The following is a 24648-nucleotide window of genomic DNA, read 5'->3' as shown; positions in this document are numbered from 1 at the left end:
TAAGGCCTGTGACTGTGTGAACATTTTAATATGTCAAATCTTAAAACATCCGGCCACAAGAAATGTTTTGTAACTTTAATAAAGATTCAATAATATACAATAAAGACTGTGCAGTGTTGATTATTCAATATCTGAATAGTGATACCTGAAAACTTTAATTCACTTTTATCTTCACTATATTTTATTTATCTATGCTTGTATTTGTTATATATATTATATTATATATAAATATTATATATAATATATTTATTTGTTATATATATATATATATATATATTGTTATATTGGATTTATTTGATATTATCCGAGATTCACTCCCCTACAAAATCCTCCCAATCCATCCAAATAAACCTGTTAAGTCATCTGGTGAAATTGTATTCACATTGCAATATACAATGTTGAAGTCAGAATTATTAGCCCCCTTTGAATTTTTTTTCTTTTTGAAATATTTCCCAAATGATGTTTAACAGAGCAAAGAAATTTTCACAGTATGTCTGATAATATTTTTTCGTCTGGAAAAAAGTCTTATTTGATTTATTTTGGCCAGAATAAAAGCAGTTTTTAATTTTTTAAACACCATTTTAAGGTCAAAATTATTAGCCCCTTTAAGCTATATATATTTTTGATAGTCTCCAGAACATCGTTATACAATAACTAATTACCCTAACCTGCCTAGTTAACTTAATTAACCTAGTTAAGCCTTTAAATGTCACTTTAAGCTGTATAGAAGTGTCTTAAAAATATCCAGTCCAATATTATTTACTGTCATCATGGCAAAGATAAAATAAATCAGTTATTAGAGATGAGTTATTAAAACTATTATGTTTAGAAATGTGCTGAAGAAAATCTGCTCTCCGTTAAACAGAAATTGGGGAAAAATAAACAATAATTATAACACTTATCATAATTATATAATATTATATAATTATTATACTAATAATTCAGGAGGGCAAAAAATTCAGACTTCAACTGTATATCACAGATATACAGAATAAATTATGTCAGATTTTTCCAATATTGCGCAGCCCTAATTCAATTTCACAGATATTTGTTCAACTAATTTCCATGACTTTTCCAAAACTTAGTGGGTTTTCATGTTCTTCCAAAACTTTTTCCGGCCTGAAAAAAAATGCCACGTCAAAATTTCATGACTTTTCCAGGTTTTCATGACCGTATGAACCCTGATAACCTACAAAAAGTGAACATCCTGTTGACAAGTAGTCAGTTGCTAAAACACTTGGTCTTAAGTATTCGATTTACTGATAAACAATAGGTAATTAGTCTTTTCCAATTAAAAAAGTCATGAAGACAAAAATGTATACGTGGCTAACTTTTTAAGACAAGTCTGAGCACTACATGCAGCTGGGGTTAAATAAGCAGGTAATGTAAATCTAATTTGGATTAAAAATATAAGCACTTTCTTTCGTACATCATCATTACAAATGTGCACACAAAACACTACAATATGACCAGATACTACTAAAAAAAGGAAAACCTAATATAATAAAAAAATGCTAAATGTACACGCTGAAGATATAAACTACAATCCAGATGACACTTTTAGATTACACTTTCATGTTCAAGTTGTAATATTTAGGTGTGGTGTGTTTTATATGACAGGAAGGGAGCAAAAGATTCATCCGCCCCAAGATTGATCTAACTTTTAGTATATTTCTGCATTCAGAGAGTCATATGGTTACAACAACATATGGGTTGTTTGGCGTGACGCTGCATTTTCACTGTCAGGCATGACAAAAGTGAATACAATTACTACTGACATCATTTAAAAATTTGTCTTCCTTTGACCTCTTGTTATAAAAACTGCTCTTATTACATTTGAGTCAAGACTCCTCCAGTGTGACTACATTCGACTAATACGTTTAACTAATATGTTTAAAATAAGCTCAACATAATTCTTGAGTTTTGTTTGGGACAACCTGAAGGAACCCAGCATGTTTTTTGACATCGTATAAGCTCATTTTAAATGGGCAATTATGCCGCGGTCACACTAAATCGTACGGCGCTGCAAAAGGAGGTTGGATTAAACAAGATGATTAGACATAAAAAAAAAGCGAGCGGTTGCTTCATATTTTAAAATTCTGTCCAGAGAGGTCATGTTTTGATCTATTGAGCGAAGGAACTATGACGTCACCTTGTAGGCTAATCAGCTGCTAGCATAAAACTGGTTCCCTCGATAAAATCCCTATAGGATTTTCCAGTCTGATCTCAGGAGAAAACGTAAGTATTTTACGTTTTGTCAGTTTAGTGGCTAATTCGTACAAATTCGTAAGAGTTCAGTCATACGAAATTGTACGATTTTAAAAAGGAGGCGTGGCACCTAACCCCACCCCTAAACGAAACCGTCATTGGGGGATGAGCAAATCGTACTAATTTGTACGAATTAGCCACTAAATCAAAAAGTTACGAATTGCCGCGTGATTGTGTTGGATTTTCCCATAGGCTTTTCGAAGATTCCGAATAATACACGTTTTGTCCAACCGGATAATCCTCACATGAAAATACAACCTTTAGCACTTTTAGATCTTAAATGCAAATGCAGTAACTGAAGCTAACATTAGGCTATAAACGGACTACAGTGCCCTCAGGGTGCTCGCCTGTGACGTCAGCACTACCCAGCTACAGACAACTTCTCAAGCTTATTTTTAGAAATATGGTCCATGACTAAGATTTACTCTCTCGGTTTGTTATATTATAATCCACGCGATATGTCATACACAAATAAATACCCAAAATACCTCTGTATAGACCTATGTGCATGGGAAATAGATTTTGTTTTGCTTTAAAAGTTTTAAAACTGGATGTACAAATATGTGCCTACATAGTATTATCGTAAGACATATTAAAATAAGTGTATTGATCGCGTGCATACAGCCCGCTTACCTTAGTAATAATAGTCGAAAGAAATGAGGCTTGAGGGACAAGTCTATATGCCTGCAAGTTCCATCATGGACACAGAGCAACATTCAATTTTCTTTTTCTGTCACGAAGTACAGCGATATATAACAATATTCAAAAAATGTTATTGCCAAAACAACGAACAAGAACATTCTAGCAATGTTTTGAAAATGTTGGTGAGGGACCAGCTTAAACAATGTTCTCTTAGAAAACGTTTTCACAATGTTTCATAAAAACCAAAGTAAGAACATTCTCACAGTCACATTAGAGAAATGTTATACATGATTTCTTTCCAATAACGAGACAGAAAGACAATTAACATACTTATTTTAACCTGTACTTATTTTCAAGAGTTCACACTTAGCTGATGATTGATAATAAAGCTTGTTTGGCGTTCTGTGCCAGAAGAGAGCCCTGAGCTTGTAAGATGCTCGAGCCCTGGGCTCCGTCGTGTTGCAGGGCGAGAGGGGAGTTTGAGCTCAGGTAGCTCAAAATTATTTAAAATTATTTAGAACCTACAACACCATATTTCAGTAAAGACTTTTTAAGACGTTGCAGACACCCTGTATATGAACATGAGTGTGTCACAAAGATATATATATCTCACAATATTTGTATGCTATTAAGAGTTGTTTTTCTTCATTTTTGCTGTAACGCAGCACACGATGTACACTACCTGTAAAAAAAGTCTTGTCGCCTATCCAGGTTTTAGGAACAACAATAACTTGACTTCTAGTTGATGATTTGGTATCAGAAGTGGCTTATATGAAAGGCAAAGGCCTCTAGATTACGCTTACTTTACCAAAATAAAATATGATCATGCCTTGATTTTTAATTATTTAATTAGGACAGTAAGGTCTGACTTTGCTTAGACAAAAGTCTTGTCACTTAACAGAAATAATGTCCAGTATTGAATATAAAGTCATGCTGGAGTGGAAAAAGAATGAATATTGTGTCTGACTCCATCATGAGCTTAGAGAACTGCATCCATACATCTCTGCAATGACTCAAATCACTTCTTAATAAAGTCATCTGGAATGGCAAAGAAAGCGTTCTTGCAGGACTCCTAGAGTTCATCAAGATTCTTTGAATTCATCTTCAATGCCTCCTCCTTCATCTTACACCAGACATACTCAATAATGTTCATGTCTGGTGACTGGGCTGGCCAATCCTGCAGCATCTTGACCTTCTTTGCTTTCAGGAGCTTTGATGTGGAGGCTGAAGTATGAGAAGGAGCGCTATCCTGCTGGAGAATTTGCCCTCTCCTGTGGTTTGTAATGTAAAGGGCAGCACAAATGTCTTGATACCTCAGTGATGTTGCCATCCACAGATCTCTCGCATGCCCCCATCCTGAATGTAACCCCAAACCATGATCTTTCCTTCACCAAACTTGACTGATGTCTTTGAGAATCTTGGGTCCATGCGGGTTCCAATAGGTCTGCTGTATGTGTGATGATTGGGATGCAGCTTAACAGATGATTCATCAGATAAATCTACCTTCTGCCACTTTTCCAAATGATCAACTAGAAGTCAACTTATTATTTGCTGCTCTTACAACTGGGATTGACAACAAGACTTTTGTCAGGTAGTGTATTTAAGGTACAGTTAAAAAAAAATGTACTCTGTACTGCCTATTTGTCAACTACATAAGGAATCTATATGTTCCAGGGCAGTTTTCCGACGAACATGGTGACCCCTCCGCCAGTATCCTACAGTAGACCAAAGGCCAGTGAGATTTATGGGACCCTTTTTAACCCCCAATCAGCAGAAACAACAGCACGAGCGCGTCATGAATGAGAGGAAGACAGAAGGTACAGCGAGCTGCGCAAAAAGCTCCTAGCGGCCCGATGTCGTCAAACGGGTGAAGAGTTCAGCCAGCACACATAAATATTTAAATGAATGTGGGACTGACAGGAGAACAAAGGGCCGTGGGGAGCGTTTCTGAACACCTCCTTCCTACAGTTGAGCACACACAGAACATCAGTGTGTTTGAGCTTCGTGTACCCTTAAATCACAGTTCCTTCTGCCAAGGCTAGTGTGAAGCCATTGCGTTTTTAAAAGGGAACACTGGGAGGAAATGGAATTGTTTTAGGGGAAGCCGCGATTTGAAAGTCGGCCTATTATATGCAATAAAAAGATGAGGTTTCTCTGGTTACAGTACACAGTTGTATCGTTGAGTGTTTAAGTTGATCAGGTCATTCAGTTAATCTTTTTCAGTTTCATCTGGAGATCTTTTCAGCATTTTGAACACCAGTTAGATAAGACTACAGTCACATTAAAATACTTTATACAGTTGAAGTCAATATTATTAGTCCTCAAGTGAATTATTTTTCTTTTTTAAATATTTCCCAAATGATGTTTAACAGAGCAAGGAATTTTTCACAGCATTTCCTATAATATTTTTTCTCCTAGAGAAAGTCTGATTTATTAAAACTATTTTAATGTTAAAATTATTAACCCCCTTAATCAATTTTTTTCCTGATATTTTGATATTTACCTACAGAACAAACCATCATATGTCAATGCTAACTCTTACTTCATATGAGATCGATGATCGCGACTGCTGTAGTTATTCCAGTCGTGTTTTTTTTTTGGTATTTATCTTCAGGAAATCACTGAAGGCAATGATATCATGTTGTCATAAGGATATAATGTGGCAACAAGCTCGTAAGTATACTGTGCATTTACACTATGGCCGTATTCATCTAATTAAACAAGAAAACAACATTAACGTTATAGCAGACACTGTAAAAAGCTCATTCCCAGCCACTAGACTTTTCTGACAGGGTATTCGAGTGATGAATGTGAAAGTAAGTAAAGTATGTGAAAGTAAGTTGTAATAACAGGAGTTATTATTATGGATTATAGATATCGATAGATATCTATCGATATAGATATAGATATCGAAATTTAGTGTTTTTAATCGTTTTATTCTTAAAAAGCATCATCGTAAAACAGGAACGCCTTTATGAATGTAACAAAACATGCTTGTTTGTTGTAAAATACCATTCTTAATAATGCCAAAAAAATGCTAATTTGCAGCGTGTGCAGCCATGTTGCCGTTGTAGCTGGTGTATTCTGGGAAATTTTAGTACCCCTTGGTTTCGAGTGTGGTCCTGAAAAATCTTTATTTCAAGGGCTATCTAGCCCTTCCCCTTAGCCCTACGCCTTCTATCAAAAGAGAATTAGGACACCCCTACCCCTCCACGTGAACACGCAAAACAATGGGGTAGGGGTAAGGAGAAGGGCTAAGGGGTAGAATTGGGATTGGGCCTTAATGACCATTGCCTAATTACCCTAACCTGCCTAATTAACATAGTTAAGCCAATTAACTTCTCATTAATTAACAATATCTATTAAAATATTATTTACTGTCATCATGGCAAAGATAAAAGAAATCCGTTATTAGAAATGAGTTATTAAAACTATTATGTTTAGAAATGTGTGAAATTTGCAAAAAAAAAAACAAATCAGGGCGGCTAATAATTCAGACTTTTTTGTTTTTTTACAGTTTACTGTAGTAAAAACTTAAGTATACTAACTAAGGTATTTTTTAGTGTATCCTTTAACTGTAATAAAGTATGCTGTAGTGTTCATTTAAGTGTTGTAGGTATTATAAGATGTACATTATACAGTGGTCCCGCGTTAACCGTGGGAGTTACGTTCTAAAAATAACCCGCAATAGGTGAAATCCGCGAAGTAGTCCGCTTAATTTTTAAAAATTATTAGAGATGTTTTAAGGCTGTAAAACCCCTCACTACACACTTTATACACTTTTCTCAGACAGGCTTTAACATTTTCACACTCTTCTCTCTTTCTCTCCAAACTTTCGTAGAAAAATAAGTCCAGCATTATAGATTGAAACCAAAGATCAACACCTGTTGTCAGGTGCAAACATTCGTCGCTGTCAGCAAAAGGTTCATTAAGCTTTTTAGCTTTTGTGTGGATAATGTTGGCATCCAGTGTAATGTTCTTTTTCCTGCAGTCACTGATCCACAAAGATAAAGTACATTCCATCCTTAACGGGGTCGAACGCCGGATGCGCTGTGCACATGACAGTTGGAAGTAACACACACCAGATGCGCACATTCGCATGTTATTTGAAATGAAATTATACAGATGGTGCTCTGTTGCATGGCAGTTAACAGTGGTTGCATGGAAATATGAACAGTGTCTTGAGCTGGGCACTGCAGACAGCCGGCGACTTGCGGCGCTGGTGTGCGTACCCTGATATAAACCTATGTTTACAATTCTAAAATGCATGGTGCATCGTGGTGTGGCACATCGGTGGTATGGCCCCCTTTACGATGGTCTTGCTGTGGACAGTTACAACCCTTTTTGCACCCTTGTTGGAACTCACACTGCCAGCGATCGAAGATTTATGTTAATTTGGCAAGCTGAATGCATTCTGTACTGTACAGGAGACACGCAGGAGATTGACAATGGCCTACAGCCAATCAGGATGAAGAACACAATGGAGATGAACCCCTGGTCTAATGCGCCACCTGGCTTGAGAAACCCGTTCTCAGACTTACTGTTAGTCATTATTTGGGTAGCACACATATTCTGAATGCATTTGGCAGAATTCATTCATGAGCTATTTTAATCTAGACTTATTCCAAGATTACAGTGAGATTAATCTAGATTAAAAAAATTAAGATATGCCCACCTATAATTAATATATATATATATATATATATATATATATATATATATATATATATATATATATATATATATATATATATATATATATATATATATATATATACACACATATACATATATATATACACACATACACACACCACACACATACATACACTACCGGTCAAAAGTTTGAGGGTCAGTTTTTTTTCATGTTATTTAAAAAATATATATATTCTGTTCAAAGCGACATTTATTAAATGTAAAAAAAAAACCTCTTAAATTTTTAAATATTTATTCACATTTTAAATAACTGCTTTCTTATTGTATGTAGTATCAAATGAAATTATTACTCCAGTCATTATTGCTTTTATTACTATTACCATTAATAATAATAATAATAATAATAATAATAATAATAAATATTAGAGTGATTTCTGAAGAGTCATGTGACTCTGTTGGCTGGAGTAATGAAACTTAAAATTCATCTTTAAAATCACTGGAATAAAGGATTAAATTAAATTATAAACTACTTTTGAACAGTTATTTTATAGTGCAACAACATTTCACAATTTTACAATTTGTCCTGTATTTTTGATTAAATAAATGCAGCCTTGGTGAGCAGGAGAAACTTATTTTGAAACAATTAAAAACCCTACTGACTCCAATGGTCTTTTCAGATCTTCTATAAGAGATGCAGTAATATTATAATAGTATTATAATAAATGCAGTTCAATATATTCTGGTATATTGTGCATGTATGAATCAGTTTTTGTAGACTGAGTTATGTTTCTATCATGATTATTTATTCAGTGATCTATCAGCAGTTTAGTTCATAAGTTAATTTAGTATATAAAGTGTTTTCCACACTTATTTGTGTGACATATCATTGTAAAAAGAAATTGTTAAGAAAAAACAGCCATAACATACCATTTTGGTTATTTTTTCCCCATTACATTCCATAGAAAACATTGCATTCTGGGTATTGTTGTTTTGGAGAAAGTAGCAGTGAACTAAATTGACAGCATTAAGACATTCAGACTCTGTGCCTTCATTCTCTATTTCTACACTAGTTCACAAATATATCGTCAATCCTTTATGACCTTGTTCCAAACCTGTATGAGTTTCTCACAAAACAAGATGCCCTGAAGAATGTTAGAAATAAAACATTGACTTCCATTGTATTTTTGTTCTCATAATGGATGTCAATGGCTGCTTTTTTCCTCCAACATTCTTCAGAACATCTTGTTTCATCTTTAACAGAAGAAATTAATACAAGTTTAGAACCAGTAAATGAGAGTAAATTGTCGTTTTCGGGTTAACTATCTCTTTAATTACATTAATTAACAGTTGTGCACGTCCTGAAAAAGACTTCTTTAGATGACTTCAAATGTTTGAGTCTGATTTTTATTTTTAAAAATACTAGTGAAATTATAATGAACATGCCCATTTACACTGTTCTACTTCCCAATACAGAAGTCTCTGAAAATGACGTCTAATATTTCCTCAGGACTAACTCTACCAGTGATCCTGCCCAGGCTCAAGAGCCCCAGACGAAGGCCTTCAGCCGCCAGCGCCAGGTCCACATCCCTGTACTGATCATACTGCTGTAAAGCCTCAATGCTCTTCTGCAGATGAGTCCGGTGTCGAGTCTGAGTCAGAGTCGGGCTGCCCATCAGCGGGTCACCACACCTGCAACACACACAGATCTGCCTTTCTGTCTTGTCAAGTATGTTTCATCCCTTTATTGGCCAAAGAACCATATATGTGACCCTGGAGCAAAAACAGCCTTATTGACCTTAATCTGCAATGCAGTAGTGTGTTTGTTTTTCCAATTGTTTTAGAACTTCTGATTCAGTTGCCTATGGGAGAAATGACTAGAACTATTAAACAGGGAACAATTTAAAATAATGGTCTATTAGTTAATGTTACTTAAAGTATTTACTAAAAGGAACAAACAATCAGTAACACATTTATTATGGTGTTAATTCATTTTTTGTTAACATTAATGTTAAGTTAAGTAACGTTAGTTTATGTTAACTCATAAGCACAACTTTTTTAATTATGCATTAGTAAATGTTGAACTATGATTAATAAATTCTGCAAAAGATTAATCATACTTAATATCGGAAAAAGCATTAACTAATGGACCATTATTCTAAAGTGTTACCGTATACCGTTGTTTATATACACTATGAACATCAGCTACGCTAATTATTTTCTTTATTCTCCATTTCCACCTGGGGATACTCTTCCCAAGGCCCTCAGACTATGCAGAGTCACTGATTCGATCCAAGACCAACGACGAGATGATCCCAAGGTTTCCATATGCTGGACCAGGCCGTATCCTGAGCAGCTACTGTGGTGGTCATGGAGGAGTGGAGAACATGAGACTGATTCTTGTGACGCTCCAAAGACAGACGAGTCTTCGCTGAGGCCAGCTTCCAGCCTCCGCCGCTGAGACTGCAGCTCTGCACAAGACGTTTGCCCAGCGGAGAAATTAAAATGGTCGTGCCCAACTGAGCCTGGTTTCTCTCAAGGTTTTTTTTCTTCACTTTCGCCATTTAGTGAAGTTTTTTTTCCCTCTCCGCTGTCGCCACTAGCTTGCATGGTTCAGGATCTGTAGAGCTGCACATCGTTGGATTTGCTCTTCAGTATTTGGACTCTCAGTAGTGATTATTAAACCACACTGAACTGAGCTCAACTGAACTTAAACACTACAAACTGAACTACACTGTTCCTATTTACTATGACCTTTTATGTGAAGCTGCTTTGACACAGTCTACATTGTATAAGCGCTATACAAATAAAGGTGAATTGAATTGAATTAAACGGCAGAAAACTGTCACATTACTTGCTCTACAAACAAGTGTGTTCATGACTATACATAAAAAGTCAAATAATATAATACGAAAACATCCGTTTGCAACATCAAGCCGGAGAACATGCTGTCTTTAAAGTCTCAAAATCAATAGAAGTGAATGAGAGCGGAAGTCTCCAACTAAAAAGAGTCCAATAGCTGTCCCCCCACACACTTGAAGAATAAGGTCAATATTACAGGGGTATATTCTTGGCAATATCCAAAAATACATTGCATGGGGCAAAAATATTGGTTTTAAAGTGACAGGATACAGGTTAATCTCCACTGCTGTGCGAATATCTGTCATGTTAATGTACAAAATAAACCTGATTTAACGTCCACAAACCGGGATGGAAGCATCTTCTTTTATAATTGTTCTGACAAGCGGATGTGGTGATAAGTAAAGCTGAAGTGAATCGCTGTAATTCAATACACACGTGCTCTGTTTTAAAACATTATAAACTTGTGAAACTCACTCTTGATCATGTTTGATGATGATTGATGATCCTAGCGAACTGAACAGACCTTTTATTCCCGGTTGCTTTGCGCTCGTCCTGTCTTGTTGGTATGATTATACACGTGACTACCGGGACATGTTAATACGCAGCTGTCAATCAATTTGGTGGGCGGGAGGACCGCATTCCTACGTAAAGTTGCGGTTGGTCTGAAAACCGCTCCAATTGGTCCACCGTTTTTTATGTTGTTAAATTGAAAAAAAAAAAGCACGGGGTGTGTTTATATCACCCCAATATGACGGTCTATACACTATATCTACACACATGTCTGTCCAAACAGTTTTAAAAGTAGATTTTTCACCATAGGTGCCCTTAAAATTATAATATCATAGTGGAGCACCCCTTTAAGATCATGAGTGGTTGTGTAAGCATTTCACTGCATATTGTGCTGTGTATGACAGTATTTGACAAATAAAATTTTAATTTGTTGTCTGCATTGATCAGTTCACTCACAGGGTCTTCAGTGTGTTGTGTAACGTGGTCAGGAGCTCCTCCAGGCCGACTCTGCTGTGGCAGGACAGAAAGCATGCAGGAGGAGCATCAGTGAGCTCCCGAAGGGACGTCTGGATGCTGCGCTGCTGTTCAGCCGAGACCAGGTCGCTTTTGTTGAGGATCAGGATGTGCTGCTGGCGCTGAGAGGAGCGCTCCAGGATATTCTTCAAGTGTCCTCTGAGGAAGATGGGCACATGCCTGTGCTCAGAAGGAAGCTGCGTCAAGTCCACAACCACCAGAGACAGATCCGCCTGCTCCACCCTGCGGGCAGCAGAGGAAGCTCATTTCTTAAGTCTGTTTCCTGAGCCTGGTCAGCATCTTACCACCTCTGACCTCACACAAACAAAGTGGCTACTTCCTCTCTCTTTTTTTTGTGATCAGTTTTTATGATTTTTATTACACACAGTGCTCAGCATATATGAGTACACCCCTCACAGATCTCTTTTACATTCACATTGTCTAAAGGATGTTTTGAAAAATGATATTTGTGTATATACATAAGATTAGTCAGCACCAAAGACTAAACTGGAAGCAGGAGAGAGCAGAAATAAAAGTAACGTGGGACTAAAGTAACAAAACAATTTTCTCAAAGCCCTGACAGCACTTGATTTCCAGGCTATAACAGCACATTCAGCACGCAACCTTTGATGGAGCTGCCAAATATCAGCTGATTTCGGGACTGTGTCCTGCAGTTAGCTCAAAGTTTCTGTTTTTAAGTGCGAAAGTAAATTAGTGGTTCTTTTTTTCTTATTACAAGCTGTGTTTCACTTTTAATGTGTCCCACTAATGATTAATCTACAGGTCATTTAGTGCAATAGCACATTCTTAAGTTTGAAATGTCTGAGTTTTACAGTTTAAAGTAAATTTAATTGGCAAGATTTCCTGTGCTGATGAAAGTAACACTGTTATTTATGTCCCACTGCTGATAAATAAAGCAATTTTTTCACTTCCACATTAGACTTTTCAGTGTTTTGATTCCAATGTTTCATAAGATTAATGCATATTGACAATAACAATACAAAATATTCAACAATTCAAGAGTTCCCACTTAGATATGCTTGGCGTATAAAGCAGGTTTGGCATGCTGTCCCGGGAGAGAACCCTGAGCTCGGAGATATTTGAGCCCAGGGCTCCCGCCCGGTCGATAAGCATATCAGGGGATCCGAGATCAGGTAGGTCTCGAGAGCTCCCCCTTTAGAAAAGGAGGAGATGGGGTGGAAGGGGGGATTCTTCCAAACGAAGATAGAACAGTAGGGAGAAAATGATCCATTTATAGTAAACTAGGATCACTCTGATTGGATTATTAATGATTACAGATGAGTGGCCAGACGTGCTCAATCATATCACGTGCTCCTCTCGAAATTGGTTTATGAAACTTCACTTGTAGAAAATTGTAAGTTTTTCCATTGTTGAATTGATTTAGAAGCATTTGATGGAGCTAAAACTCAAAATGAAAATGCCGTTTAATATTTTTTGCAAAAAAAAAGGACAAAATATGTTTGCAGAGCACATTAATAAGAAGATCATAGACAGGTATATTTAAAATAAACAAGATTAAGCCATTAAATCTAGCAAATATTGCTGTGTTACTGTTGACCCACCCGTGTGTTACTTTCATCCGCTTATTTCACGCGGCCGCCCTTTTAAAAAATGAAAGCGAGGCTGCGATGGAAAGAATCCCGGAAGTGTAGGACCAGCACTGTAAACATTGCATCGACATGCTGTGGACTACAAACCTCCAGCTGTTGCTTAGATTTCAAAGCGCAGATATGGTGTAAACATCACTTTAATATCATTCAGTTCAGTTTAATTTAAACAACTAAAAGCGCATTAGCCATAAAACAAATCATAATCTCTGTAAGAGTAGTAAAGCTTAAGTGTCCTCCTAGGCTTCAGTTCATGGCAGCAGGTAAACATCGTGGCGACCCTTCCCTGCTTCAGCCTATGTAACCCGGTGAGCGATAAAACAATGCAGTCCTCTATAGCACACCCTTGTGTTGTCCGTATAGTGTTGTCTCGGCACTGAAGTTACTGAAATCCATTTCCCCCTAACATTCAAGTGCAGTGAACTGATGACCTTCACGGGCAATCACAGTCATTTCTGTTGAGCACGGGTGAATACTATGGCAAATCAGTGGTGTTGCGTTCAACACAATGTGGGGAAATTGCTGTTTTTTATTTCAGTACCGAAATTCAGTTTCGTGACAAGTCTAATATACTGAAAGAATCAGTTCATTAAGTTGAGATTGATAAATGGCATCTACAATGTGTGTTTGGGGAAGAACTTTAGCTAACTAGTGCCATTTCCCTTAACTTAGCTGAAAATGAGGTCTGATATCACTTTTTATTTTCACTATCCATTCAGAACGGACCTTCAGGTCACTCGGAAGGTGGTGAAGTAAAAAATTTGTGTCATTTTCTCTTCGCTAATAAGATATTATTAGTCCTTGATACTTTGATAGTCAGTTGGAAAGATAAACAAGCAAAAATAAAAATAAATAAATAGGTGGCATGGTGGCTCAGTGGTTATCACTGTCACCTCACAGCAAGAAGGTCGCTAGTTCGAGTCAAAGACATGTGCCATAAGTGAATTGGATAAACTAAATTGGCCGTAGTGTAGGAGTGTGTGAATAAGTGTGTATGGGCGTTTCCCAGTACTGGGTTGCAGCTGGAAGGGCATCAACTGTGTAAAACATATGCTGGATAAGTTGGCGGTTCATTAAGCTGTGGAAACCCCTGATAAATAAGAGACTAAGCTGGAGGAAAATGAATGAATGAATGATTAAGAAATTTAGGGAAAAAAGTAATGAAAAAAATGCTAGACTTCTTGATAGATTGAAGTTTATTTAAAATAATAACCAGTTCTGTGTTGTGAAAAAGGGATATACTTTTTATTATTTTTGTCTCTTTTTCTTTTCATTAAACAATTGTATTTGTACAGCTTAAAGGTGATATATTAACTGAACTTGCACTGTTGAGTGTAATATGCTTTGCATACTAATGAAGCATTTTTGCAGAAGTAGATGAAGCTGATGGAAACGCAAAGGTCTAATTGTCTAAAATTAACTGATTGTCTAAACTTCCTGTGAGCAGAGATGGGTTGAAACTGAACACAGAGAATTCATAGAAAAAGAGGATGTATGTATGGGTGCGGCCAATGGAGGACTGGAGAATGATTGACAAGTGACGGATTTCACTAAACTCCACCTGTTAATATCAGCTGCCTATTAAAGTTGAAGTTAGGAAATGAAAGTTGTTGCGCACCTCCTGAATGTAACTTTAGCAATGCATTGAGGATAACAGAAGTCTGTGAATTGAAATATTCAGTTGTATCCAATAAATTACTAAGATTTCTGATGTAGAAGAAAACTCTCTCCTGATCTTTCTTTTATTGAACACGCATGGAATTGATTTAATATATGTGGAATAATTTCTTTCTGTTTTAAAACTATGATTTCAGTTGACAATAAGAAATATAGTAATATTTTTTTATTAATAAAATAATAATCAATAAATGATTATCAAAATAACTAATATGACTGACTGTTATTCATTCTTTTAAGATCTGAATTGACTTAATGATATATTTTTTAAGTAGGTGAAGTTTTAAATATTACAAAATATTATTAATATTAATAATAAACTTAAAATGTTTTATTATTAACACATTTGACATTTTTAACAATACCTGTTATGGCAAAGCTGCATTTTCAGCAGCCATTACTTCAGTTACAAATATATTTTTGCATATTTTTGTCTGAGATGTATTTAAAAGCATTTCATTTAATTCTTTTAATCATTTTCATTTCTGACATACAATTAAAAATACATTTCTGCTAATTAAAGTTGAAAGTAAATATATTTATAGCTTTAAAAATAGATTTTATTGAGCCTCACAGTTAGGTTTATTAGACATATGAACAAACATGTATTCATTCATTCCTTTTCTTTTCGTCTTAGTCCCTTTATTAATCAGGGATCGCCACAGCGGAATGAACCGCCAATTTATCCAGCATATTTTACGAAGCGGATGCCCTTCCAGCCACAATCCGACACTGAGAAAACATCCATACACTCTTGCATTCACACTCATACACTACAGCCAATTTAGTTTATTCAATTCACCTATAGCGTATGTCTTCGGACTGTGGGGGAAGCCGGAGCACCTGGAGGAAACCCACGCGAACATGGGGAGAACATGCAAACTCCACACAGAAGTTCCAACTGACCCAGCTGGGGCTGGAACCAGTGACCTTCTTGCGGTGAGGTGATCGTGCTACCCACTGCGCCACCAAGATGGCCTAATATTTACCATATTTATTTATTTATTTATTTATTTATTTTTTATTGAGCATATATATATTATATAATTTCAATCAACAATATAAAAAAGGCTCAAATATTTTTGTGTGAATATACATACAAAACAAAGCAGAAAAGACAAACAATGTGGAAGTAGAATACAATTTTGTAGCAAGAAGTACAATAAGAGTTTATATATAAAAAAATGGAAGAAAATACGTGTTTATACAGATACTGATTGTAAGAAGTCTATGAAGGGTTGCCAAATATTATAAAAACCTGAGAGATTGTCCTTCAATAGATATATAATTCTTTCTAAATGTAAAGTATTGGAGAGATCTCGAAGCAACATTTTGTCAGTAGGTATCGTTGGTCCTTTCCATGACATCAAAAGCAATTTTTTTGCAGTAATAAGAGAGTAGGAAATGAACCGCTGTTGGGCTGAAGTAAATTTTCTAAATAACTCTGATGTGCCAAGAATGATCAACAATGGTTCAGGTGACAGTGTAGTCTTAAAAATTCTTGACAATACATTAAATACATCAGACCAGTAGTTTGTGACCTTCAGGCAAGAAAGAAAAGCATGGAAAAGTGTTGCATTAGAGGACTGACATTTATCACAGTTGGATAAAGCGTTTGGGAAAATGTTGTGGATCTTTACTTTTGAAAAGTAAAGCCTATGTATCATTTTGAATTGTATAAGACGATGTCTCGTATTACAGGAGCAGGAGTGTATGTGTTCCAAAGATTCTTCCCAGATGTCATCAGGAATATGGGTACCCATGTCCTTCTCCCAGCTATCCTTGTATTTATTGGATGAGGGGGGGGGGGGGGGTATTGTTTGTAATTTATTATATATATTAGAGATAAATTTATTTTTATATGGGGATATAGTGCAACATTCATCAAGCATAGATTGTGGTTGTGTAATTTACCATATTTATTTAAATAATAATAAATATACTTCATTAAACATCTACACTTATGACATCACCTATATACTATATATAGGTTAACTACGTTTATATATAATAACTTTAACTAGTAATTAGTTTCTAGTTAATTAAAGCTATTACTTACTAATAAAGTTGTGGTAACTAATACCTTTATTTTTTTCAATACTGATTGTAATGCCATAATGTGCACCTTTTTTTAAAGCTGCTTTGAAACAATATAATTGTGAAAAGCGCTATACAAATAAACTTGAATTGAATTGACTAATTAAATATATTATAGTCAGGAAAAAATATGTATGGGATGGGATATATTATTAAATCAATTTTAAACTGACTCCTCTATTTCAGCAAACGTTATGTAACTAAACGGTTCTGCCTTGCATAATCTGCAGTGTTTATTCAATCATGAAAAATGAGACACACTCTTGCATCTAATTCTGTGAATAAACAGATCGTTTCCCCTCACACGGCACAATGTGTGACACAAGAAACCTCTTAAGGGATATTTCCCCTCGACAGGCCATTTTTGGGACGCCGATATTTATCACTTTGGATTGTTTGCACAAAAATGCCTCTGTTTATTGTACCTTGATTTTCCCACACGTGTCCGTAAATACATACCGCTGCCGGGCGCGCCGGACGCCCTCCTGTTCCACACTGTCACTGGTGTCCCGTAGTCCTGCCGTGTCGCTCAGCAGCACAGGATAGCCCCCGATGTCTAAAGGGACCTCCAGCACGTCTCTGGTGGTCCCGGCTGTAGGAGACACTATGGCTGCAGGACGCTGAGCTGCAGAGAGAGAAGGAACATATTTAACCCCCTGTTGCCTTGAATTCTGGGTAACACTTTTCAATAATAGTACATGAATAATGTGTTAATATGTAAACTAAACATTACGAACATTATGAAGTATGAGTTCACGTGTGAATAACGTTACCTTAATTACTTGTTAGTACATGATTGTTTGTTAATATATTAATTACCACATTAGTTTATGCTTAATTTAACCATCGTGATATGTTAATGTATAATTATATCAGTATAATTATGGCCCGTTTCCACTGAGTGGTACGGTATGGTACGGTTTGGTACGCTTTTATGGCCATTTCCACTGTCAAAAAGCGTACCGAACCGAGCCGTACCGTACCACTTTTTCGGCACCCTTTCGAAAGGGTACCAAACACGAGAAAGGGTACCAAAAGGCGAAGCCACACGCGCAGCTGAATGCTATTGGTTTAAAGAGATACGTCATTCGCTTACACAACAAGCCAGAATGAAAACAAAAAAACCGCCATGTTTGAATTACACAGCCGAGAGATTAAAGCGGAATTATAAATACATATAATAAAGAGCCATGGTCGATCTGGGCTCAAACAAACCTTGTCGTCGTCTTGATGGACAGCCACAAAGCCAAGAAGAAGAGCAGATTTACCCTGTGCCCTGTAGTTTTTTACGAGCCAGTCTGAGGCGCGAGCGGTTTCGCTTTCTTGCTTGCGCTCGCGCGCGTCTAACATTATATCTGAAATAACAAACTTCTTGAGCTGAGGATAATAACCTGCGCTTGATAATTGACGTGCTTTTGAAACCCGATCCTGTCAGACACTGACAAACGCGAGAGTGAAGCGTGAAAAAACAAAGGAGAAGCCGGAAAAAAAAGGAGCACATTATTTTTCAGCAAACATGAACAAAATGCCATGATTAACTAACTTATTATCTTCACCTTTTGGACTATTATGAACCGGGAATGACGGAATTGCTCTCTAACAGAGGCTACATGTGCTGCTGAAGATTACAGACACAGATGAGAGGTTTTCGCTGACTGTAGGCTATATTTTGTGTAGTTTTGAACCTAAATCCCGACGAAATGTCTGCTGTGTGTAGTTCATCTGTAGTTGGTAACATATCGGAGACTGTAAGGGTCTGTATGTGTTTATATATGTTCATTTATTTATTTAATATAATTACAGACGTTACAGTAGGCTGTTTTGCACTGTCATTGATCTGTAGTTATAATCAACTCATACACCACGCCCACCAAAAGGGTACCCTTGTTAATGGAAACGCAACCCTGATAAAGGTGACCTGTACCAAACCGAACCGTACCGTACCGTACCAGTCAGTGGAAACAAGCCATTATATCATGACTTTACTTGAAGGGGTACATCATCATTAACCCATTCTTAACTACTCATGAACTCCTTATGCACGTCCATCTAGTGCGTTTACACTGAATAACAATAGAAAAGTGTTGGGTACATTTAGCTTAAACTTAAATCTTAATTATTACATTTACAACATGTACTAACATGTAATTAAGGTAGCCATTATTCACACATGAACTCTTGGGACTCGTGTTGTAGTTAAAGTTAGTTCATGATTAGCGTGTGCCTTAACTCATCATTACTTCATAATAGGGTATATGCCGAGCTAGTGTTGTTCCCATACTGCTAAACTTCTGGTGACCTGTTATTGTGAGTTTTTTTTTTTCATTTTAGACGATTCTTTTTACAGCATCGATGTTGTAATGTAACTACAATACAATCTGTTAAACAATGGACAAAAAGCCGTTTACTCGCACGCGACTGTCAGAATCGGCAGGCTGGTGCAGAAGCGCCATTGAATATACTGGGGTAACATAAATGCTCATATTATAAAGACATGGCGGGGAATAAAGTAATTTAATGCAGTGCTTCTTGTACAATCTGAGACTCACTTCATATCGGATATCGCTCAACCAGTGGAGATCGCTGATTTTTAAAGAAAACAGACCATAAACGTGCCGATTTTGCTATTGCATAGAGTTCACCTGAAGAGCTTAACCCAGGTTACTGGCAAATTAAAAGTCCTATTAGCATACTTCGGCATATACCCTATTAAGGAATGTTTCGTTTTAGCAAGAGTATTCATAAAAGTGAAAGGTGCAGTATGCAAGTTTGACACCCAGTGGTAGAACTAGGTATTGCATTGCTGGATCAAAACAAACGCAAGCGCAGGTTGCCAGATTGAAGACATCAACAGCAGTGTGCCTGACTAACAAGCCTGAAAAATTCGGGTCGTGTTATAAATAAAAGCAACGGCACGGAAAATTTTCCATATTAAAAGGAGTTTTTGTTCCAACCACCACCTGAAATTTATATTTTAGAAAACAACAAAAAACTATGACAATAATCACCTCATGTGCTTTATTCAGTGCTAAATGCTAATAATGTGAGTTTGAATGCAATTTTACATGACATTTATTGCCATACAACTAAAAGCAGCAGCAGATAGTTCAACCCAGAGCTTGAAAACAAAATAAACTGCTTGAAATTGAAATTCAGAACTGTGACTCAGTGCAAGCCAACACATATCAGTGATTCAGCAAGTACATTTAATAATGTTAAAGAGGTTAAATATCCATTAATTAGATTATAAACCTTACCATTTTACAGGAGTGCAGTGAGTGCACTATTCTGTTCTACTGAATGGCTGTACTTAAATTTCTGTCGTGTTTTGTTTGGTGCAAAATGCCAAATTGCTTATTACTGCAAATCTCCTCACGTAGCGTGTGGTTAGGACACTGGGTTACAATGTAACCTGCTCACCTAATGTGTGCTACGTCCGACAGATCAAACTATTGTGTCTTTCTTTTTTTTTTATTCTTTTATAACCTGTTTTAACACATTTTAATCTGCTTTTAATCATTTTTATTATTTGTTTTTTATTTTCTTATGCTTTTTTCTTATACTTATATATTTTTTATTCCTGTTAATGTAAAGCCACTGTGTATGAAATGTGCTATATAAATGAACTTGCCTTGCGTTGCCTTACATTCGTGATATTTATATTATTTGCTAATCAATAACCTCATGTGGAACTCTGAATCCGCATCTCATTTTGGAGTCTGCTACTGTCCACCAGAGGCCGCATTTCGGTCACAGACTCATACTTTAAGAGTCTTGCTCACTGAATGAATGAAATGCAATGTTTTCCATCAAGGCAACCCAGGGTGTTGCAATATAATTGGATAAACTGGCATTGGGTGGGATAAATGACCAAAACAACGACATTCTGGTACATAACACACATTTTCAAAGCAGAATATCTGACTTCAGCATTTTTTTTCAGATAAACAAGAATCTTCACTTAGCATGTTTCTTAAATATCTGCAAACATATGGTATTTATATGCTTTAGAAGATTCAAAACTTACATACAGCACATTTAAGGCAGCACATTCTTATGTGTGTGTGTGTGTGTGTGTGTGTGTCTGTAGTTTTTGTGGTGTAAAAACAGCTGTATAGCATGCAGGTTCAACCATTGAACCCTAAATATGTCGTGAAGATAAGAAAACAAAGAATTTTTTTTTGTTCTAATGTTTTAATGTTGGGTAATTTTAGAAAAGTCACCAAACTTTTAGATAAAAAAAACAATTTAGGGTTTTCTTTCTGCTGTTAAAATGATGTGTGGATAATTTGAGCCTTAAGTCAACAGGAGGGTTAAAATGACTTCAGATGATGATGAGGAGAACAACATACACAATTTCACATTTCCCCTATAAAAGCTGAGAGGATTGGGGTCTCTAAGACATGCGTTTCTTGGACTTTGACTTCTCAGAAGTGTTTAATTTCTCAGGATGGAGGGCAGAGGGTTTTTCCAAGCGACTTCAAGAAAAATGAAGATTGACTATATTTAAAAAGTGGTGACTGTAAGAACGCAGAAAACAACACAAAGTTCACATCCTGTAATAACGCGAGAAGCAAATATTGTGCATGGACAGGAACATACACATTTTTAGATGAGATAACCCTGGGTAACATGTTCCTAAAAATGGAGCTTAAAAATAAAGTTACAGTTCAGCACTCTTATCGAGGAGATGAAGCTTCTGGATGTACTGATAGCAGTTCAAATTTGTTCAAGAGTATTGATATAAACTGACGGCTCAGTCTCTCTAGCAGAATCGATGGTACAATCTTTTTTTTTGCTGCACCGACTTAATTATCCACAAGTGAATTTCATACATAGGACCATTTTAGGTAATCATCAGTTATGATCTAAAGTGTTGGTTTGATTTAGACATTAGTGGATTCATCAAGGCGATGCAGTGGTGCAGTAGGTAGTGCTGTCGCCTCACAGCAAGAAGGTTGCTGGTTCGAGCCTTGGATGGGTCAGTTTGCGTTTCTGTGTGGAGTTTGCATGTTCTCCCTGCGTTCGTGTGGGTTTCCTCCGGGTGCTTCGGTTTCCCCCCACAGTCCAAAGACATGCGTGACAGGTGAATTGGGAAGGCTAAATTGTCCGTAGTGAATGAGTGTGAGTGGATGTGTATGGATGTTTCCCAGGGATGGGTTGCGGCTGGAAGGGCATCCGCTGCGTAAACATGCGCTGGATAAGTTGGCGGTTCATTCCGCTGTGGCGACCCCGGATTAATAAAGGGACTAAGCCGAAAAGAAAATGAATGAATGAATTAATCAATGTTGCATTTCATCATGAGTAACACCATTCTGGGCCCCCTCAGTTTCACAGTGAGCCATAACAAACCTGTGTTACAGGGGGGCTGTGTTACAGAAAGTTTCTAATCTCTGATTTCTTATCTTAGGTCTTAACTTAAGATGTGATATATTCAATTAGGAGAATTATTATTACAGAGGAGGTGGCACTGTAGCTCAGTGGTTGAATGTTGCATGTTCTCCCTGTGCTGGTGTGGGTTTCCTCCGGGAGCTCCGGTTTCCCCCACAGTCCAAAGACATGCGCTATAGGTGGATTGAATAAACTAAATTAGCCGTAGTGTATGTGTGTAAATGAGAGTGTATGGATGTTTCCCAGTACTAGGTTGCAGCTGGAAGGGTATCCGCTGCGTAAAACATATGCCAGATAAGTTGCCGGTTCATTCCACTGTGGCCCCTAATTAATAAAGGGACTAAGCCAAAGGAAAATGAATGAATAAAATATAACACACTTAGCAAATGCTATTCTGTAATAACCTTTTGTACTAAATGTGGTCCAAACTGAAATTACCTTGATTACTAAACAGATGAGACTTGAGAATACTCGCCCTGGACCCAGTGCACTCTGTCCCCCTTTTCAACTTTTCTAAATGTAACTCATCTTGTGTCATTGATTCCACACTGTACAACTCATTTTAATAATTACTGTAACAGCCCTGTTCCTGAGCTCTGTTGTAATCTATACCATGTGGTTAAGGTTTCCAGAGCTGCTTCAAAGATGTGCACCACCCTTCTCCTGACCATTTTTCAGACTCAGAGCATCCTGTTTTAAATTTGGAAGATCCCTCTGTGATTTCTTCCAGTCCAGACATGGATTTGCTTTCCACCAAATTCCCCTGAATTCCACTCTCGTCCTGTCATCCAAGACGATCCTTTCTTTCTCTAGTGAGTCAAAAGAAAACTAAAATTTTTGAGGAAAAACGTGCAGGATTTTTTTCCATATAGTGGACTTCTGTGATGCTCATTGGTTTAAACTTATGAACTGCAGTTTCAATGCAGCTTCAAAGGGCTCAAAATGATCCAGACAAAAAAATAAAGTTCTTGCTTAGTGATGCAATCAATCATTTTCTTACATTTGAAATAACTGCACGAACTGATTTAAAGTGGACCTATTATGCCCCTTTCTACAAGATGTAAAATAAGTCTCCGATGTCTCTATGTGAAGTTTTATCTCAAAATACCACACAAATATTGTTTTATATCTCTTTAACACTGCCCCTTTAAGGCTTTGATCTTAATTGTGCTAGTTCGGCGACTGTCGCTTTAAATTAAAATGAAATTTTCAAAAGAGGGCCGAGCTTGTGTGACAGCACAGTGGCAGATTCAAAACAGGACTAACATTATCTCAGTGAAAAACTGAAAATGTTTCAGAAGAACGCAGTCTGTAGAAACTACAATGTTCATTTGTGCATCCTAAAATTCCACAATTATAATGCTTTTAGGGTGCTTTTACACCTAGACATTTGTTCCGGTACCCGTCTTGTTTGCCCAGTTACCGCAGTTCGTTTGGCATATGTGAAACTCCCAATCGCACTTAGATCTGTGCCAAGTCTGAGATCGCCTGAATGAGGTGGCCTTGGGCTTGATTGAAAAACTCTGGAGCGGATTGATTGTAGAGAGAAAGCAAAACGATCCAACGAACTACCGAACCAGGTTATATCACAGTGTATTATGGTTGTGTAAAAGCCATATATTACAGCTATATGAAGAGGGAACTGTGAGTAGGGCGGGATGTCATTCCTACCGGTAAATGTGGGTTTCATGTCGAATACGAAAGTGAAAGCATGCGAAAATATCGGCGAGAGCTGTTTATCTGTAAGGAAAATTGACTGAAATTACCATCTGATCATTTTCCCATATTTTAATATTATAGTATTTTATAATATATATGATTGTTTTGTTAATTTCTACACTGACCCATCGAAAGAAAGATCAGGATTGATTTGCTTCATGATCTGACTGCAGTCTCGATTCATCTGGGACCTTTAGCCAGGACAGATTACTGTGTATATTTTAGATACATGACAATAATTATTTATTAAATGTCAATTGTTTTTTTTACAGAAATGTTTTGTTAAATAAAAATTACAGTATACAGCTGTATTTTGCTTGTTTTGACACATTTAAAATTTGTGACTATAGTCACATAGTTATTTATCTATTTTTGGTGTGGTCAGAGATAAATTTGGTAAATCCTTCATTCTGAGCTCTGAAAATTAATTTGAAATAAAAACTAATTGTAATGCGACACTATGAAACCATGACCCATTTGCTCATCAATCTAAATCAAGTAATTTTAGCATGCCAAAGTTAAATTTATGCATATAAAATATATTTTCCAAATAACAAAATTGTGGCTAGTGAGAATGCCGAGTGGCTAGTGATGTTGGAAAACTACTAGCCACAGTGGCTGGTGATCAAAAAATATCAGGTCAGGCCCTGGTAAACAATATAGGGAGCGCGTCACAGGTTGTCATTGT

The 24648-nt window shown here is 36.6% G+C and overlaps 1 protein-coding gene across 1 annotated transcript in view; it reads right to left on the bottom strand.

Annotated features, from left to right (window-relative positions):
* Positions 1-8333: 8333 nt before the first annotated feature.
* gtpbp3 (GTP binding protein 3, mitochondrial) overlaps positions 8334-24648 on the bottom strand; it is a 36963-nt gene continuing 20648 nt past the window's right edge. The window contains exons 7-9 of the mRNA XM_056468782.1: positions 17310-17475; positions 11392-11691; positions 8334-9255 (exon numbers count right to left, since the gene is read on the bottom strand). Coding sequence (XP_056324757.1) covers positions 9024-9255; positions 11392-11691; positions 17310-17475 — 698 coding nt within the window. The 3' untranslated portion in view covers positions 8334-9023. The remainder of the gene's footprint in view (positions 9256-11391; positions 11692-17309; positions 17476-24648) is intronic.

Source organism: Danio aesculapii, chromosome 11, assembly GCF_903798145.1.
Source record: "Danio aesculapii chromosome 11, fDanAes4.1, whole genome shotgun sequence".
In the NCBI taxonomy this organism is placed as follows: Eukaryota; Metazoa; Chordata; class Actinopteri; order Cypriniformes; family Danionidae; genus Danio; species Danio aesculapii.
The sequence above is the reverse complement of the archived record's forward strand: the minus strand, read 5'-3'. Positions and strand labels throughout refer to the sequence as shown.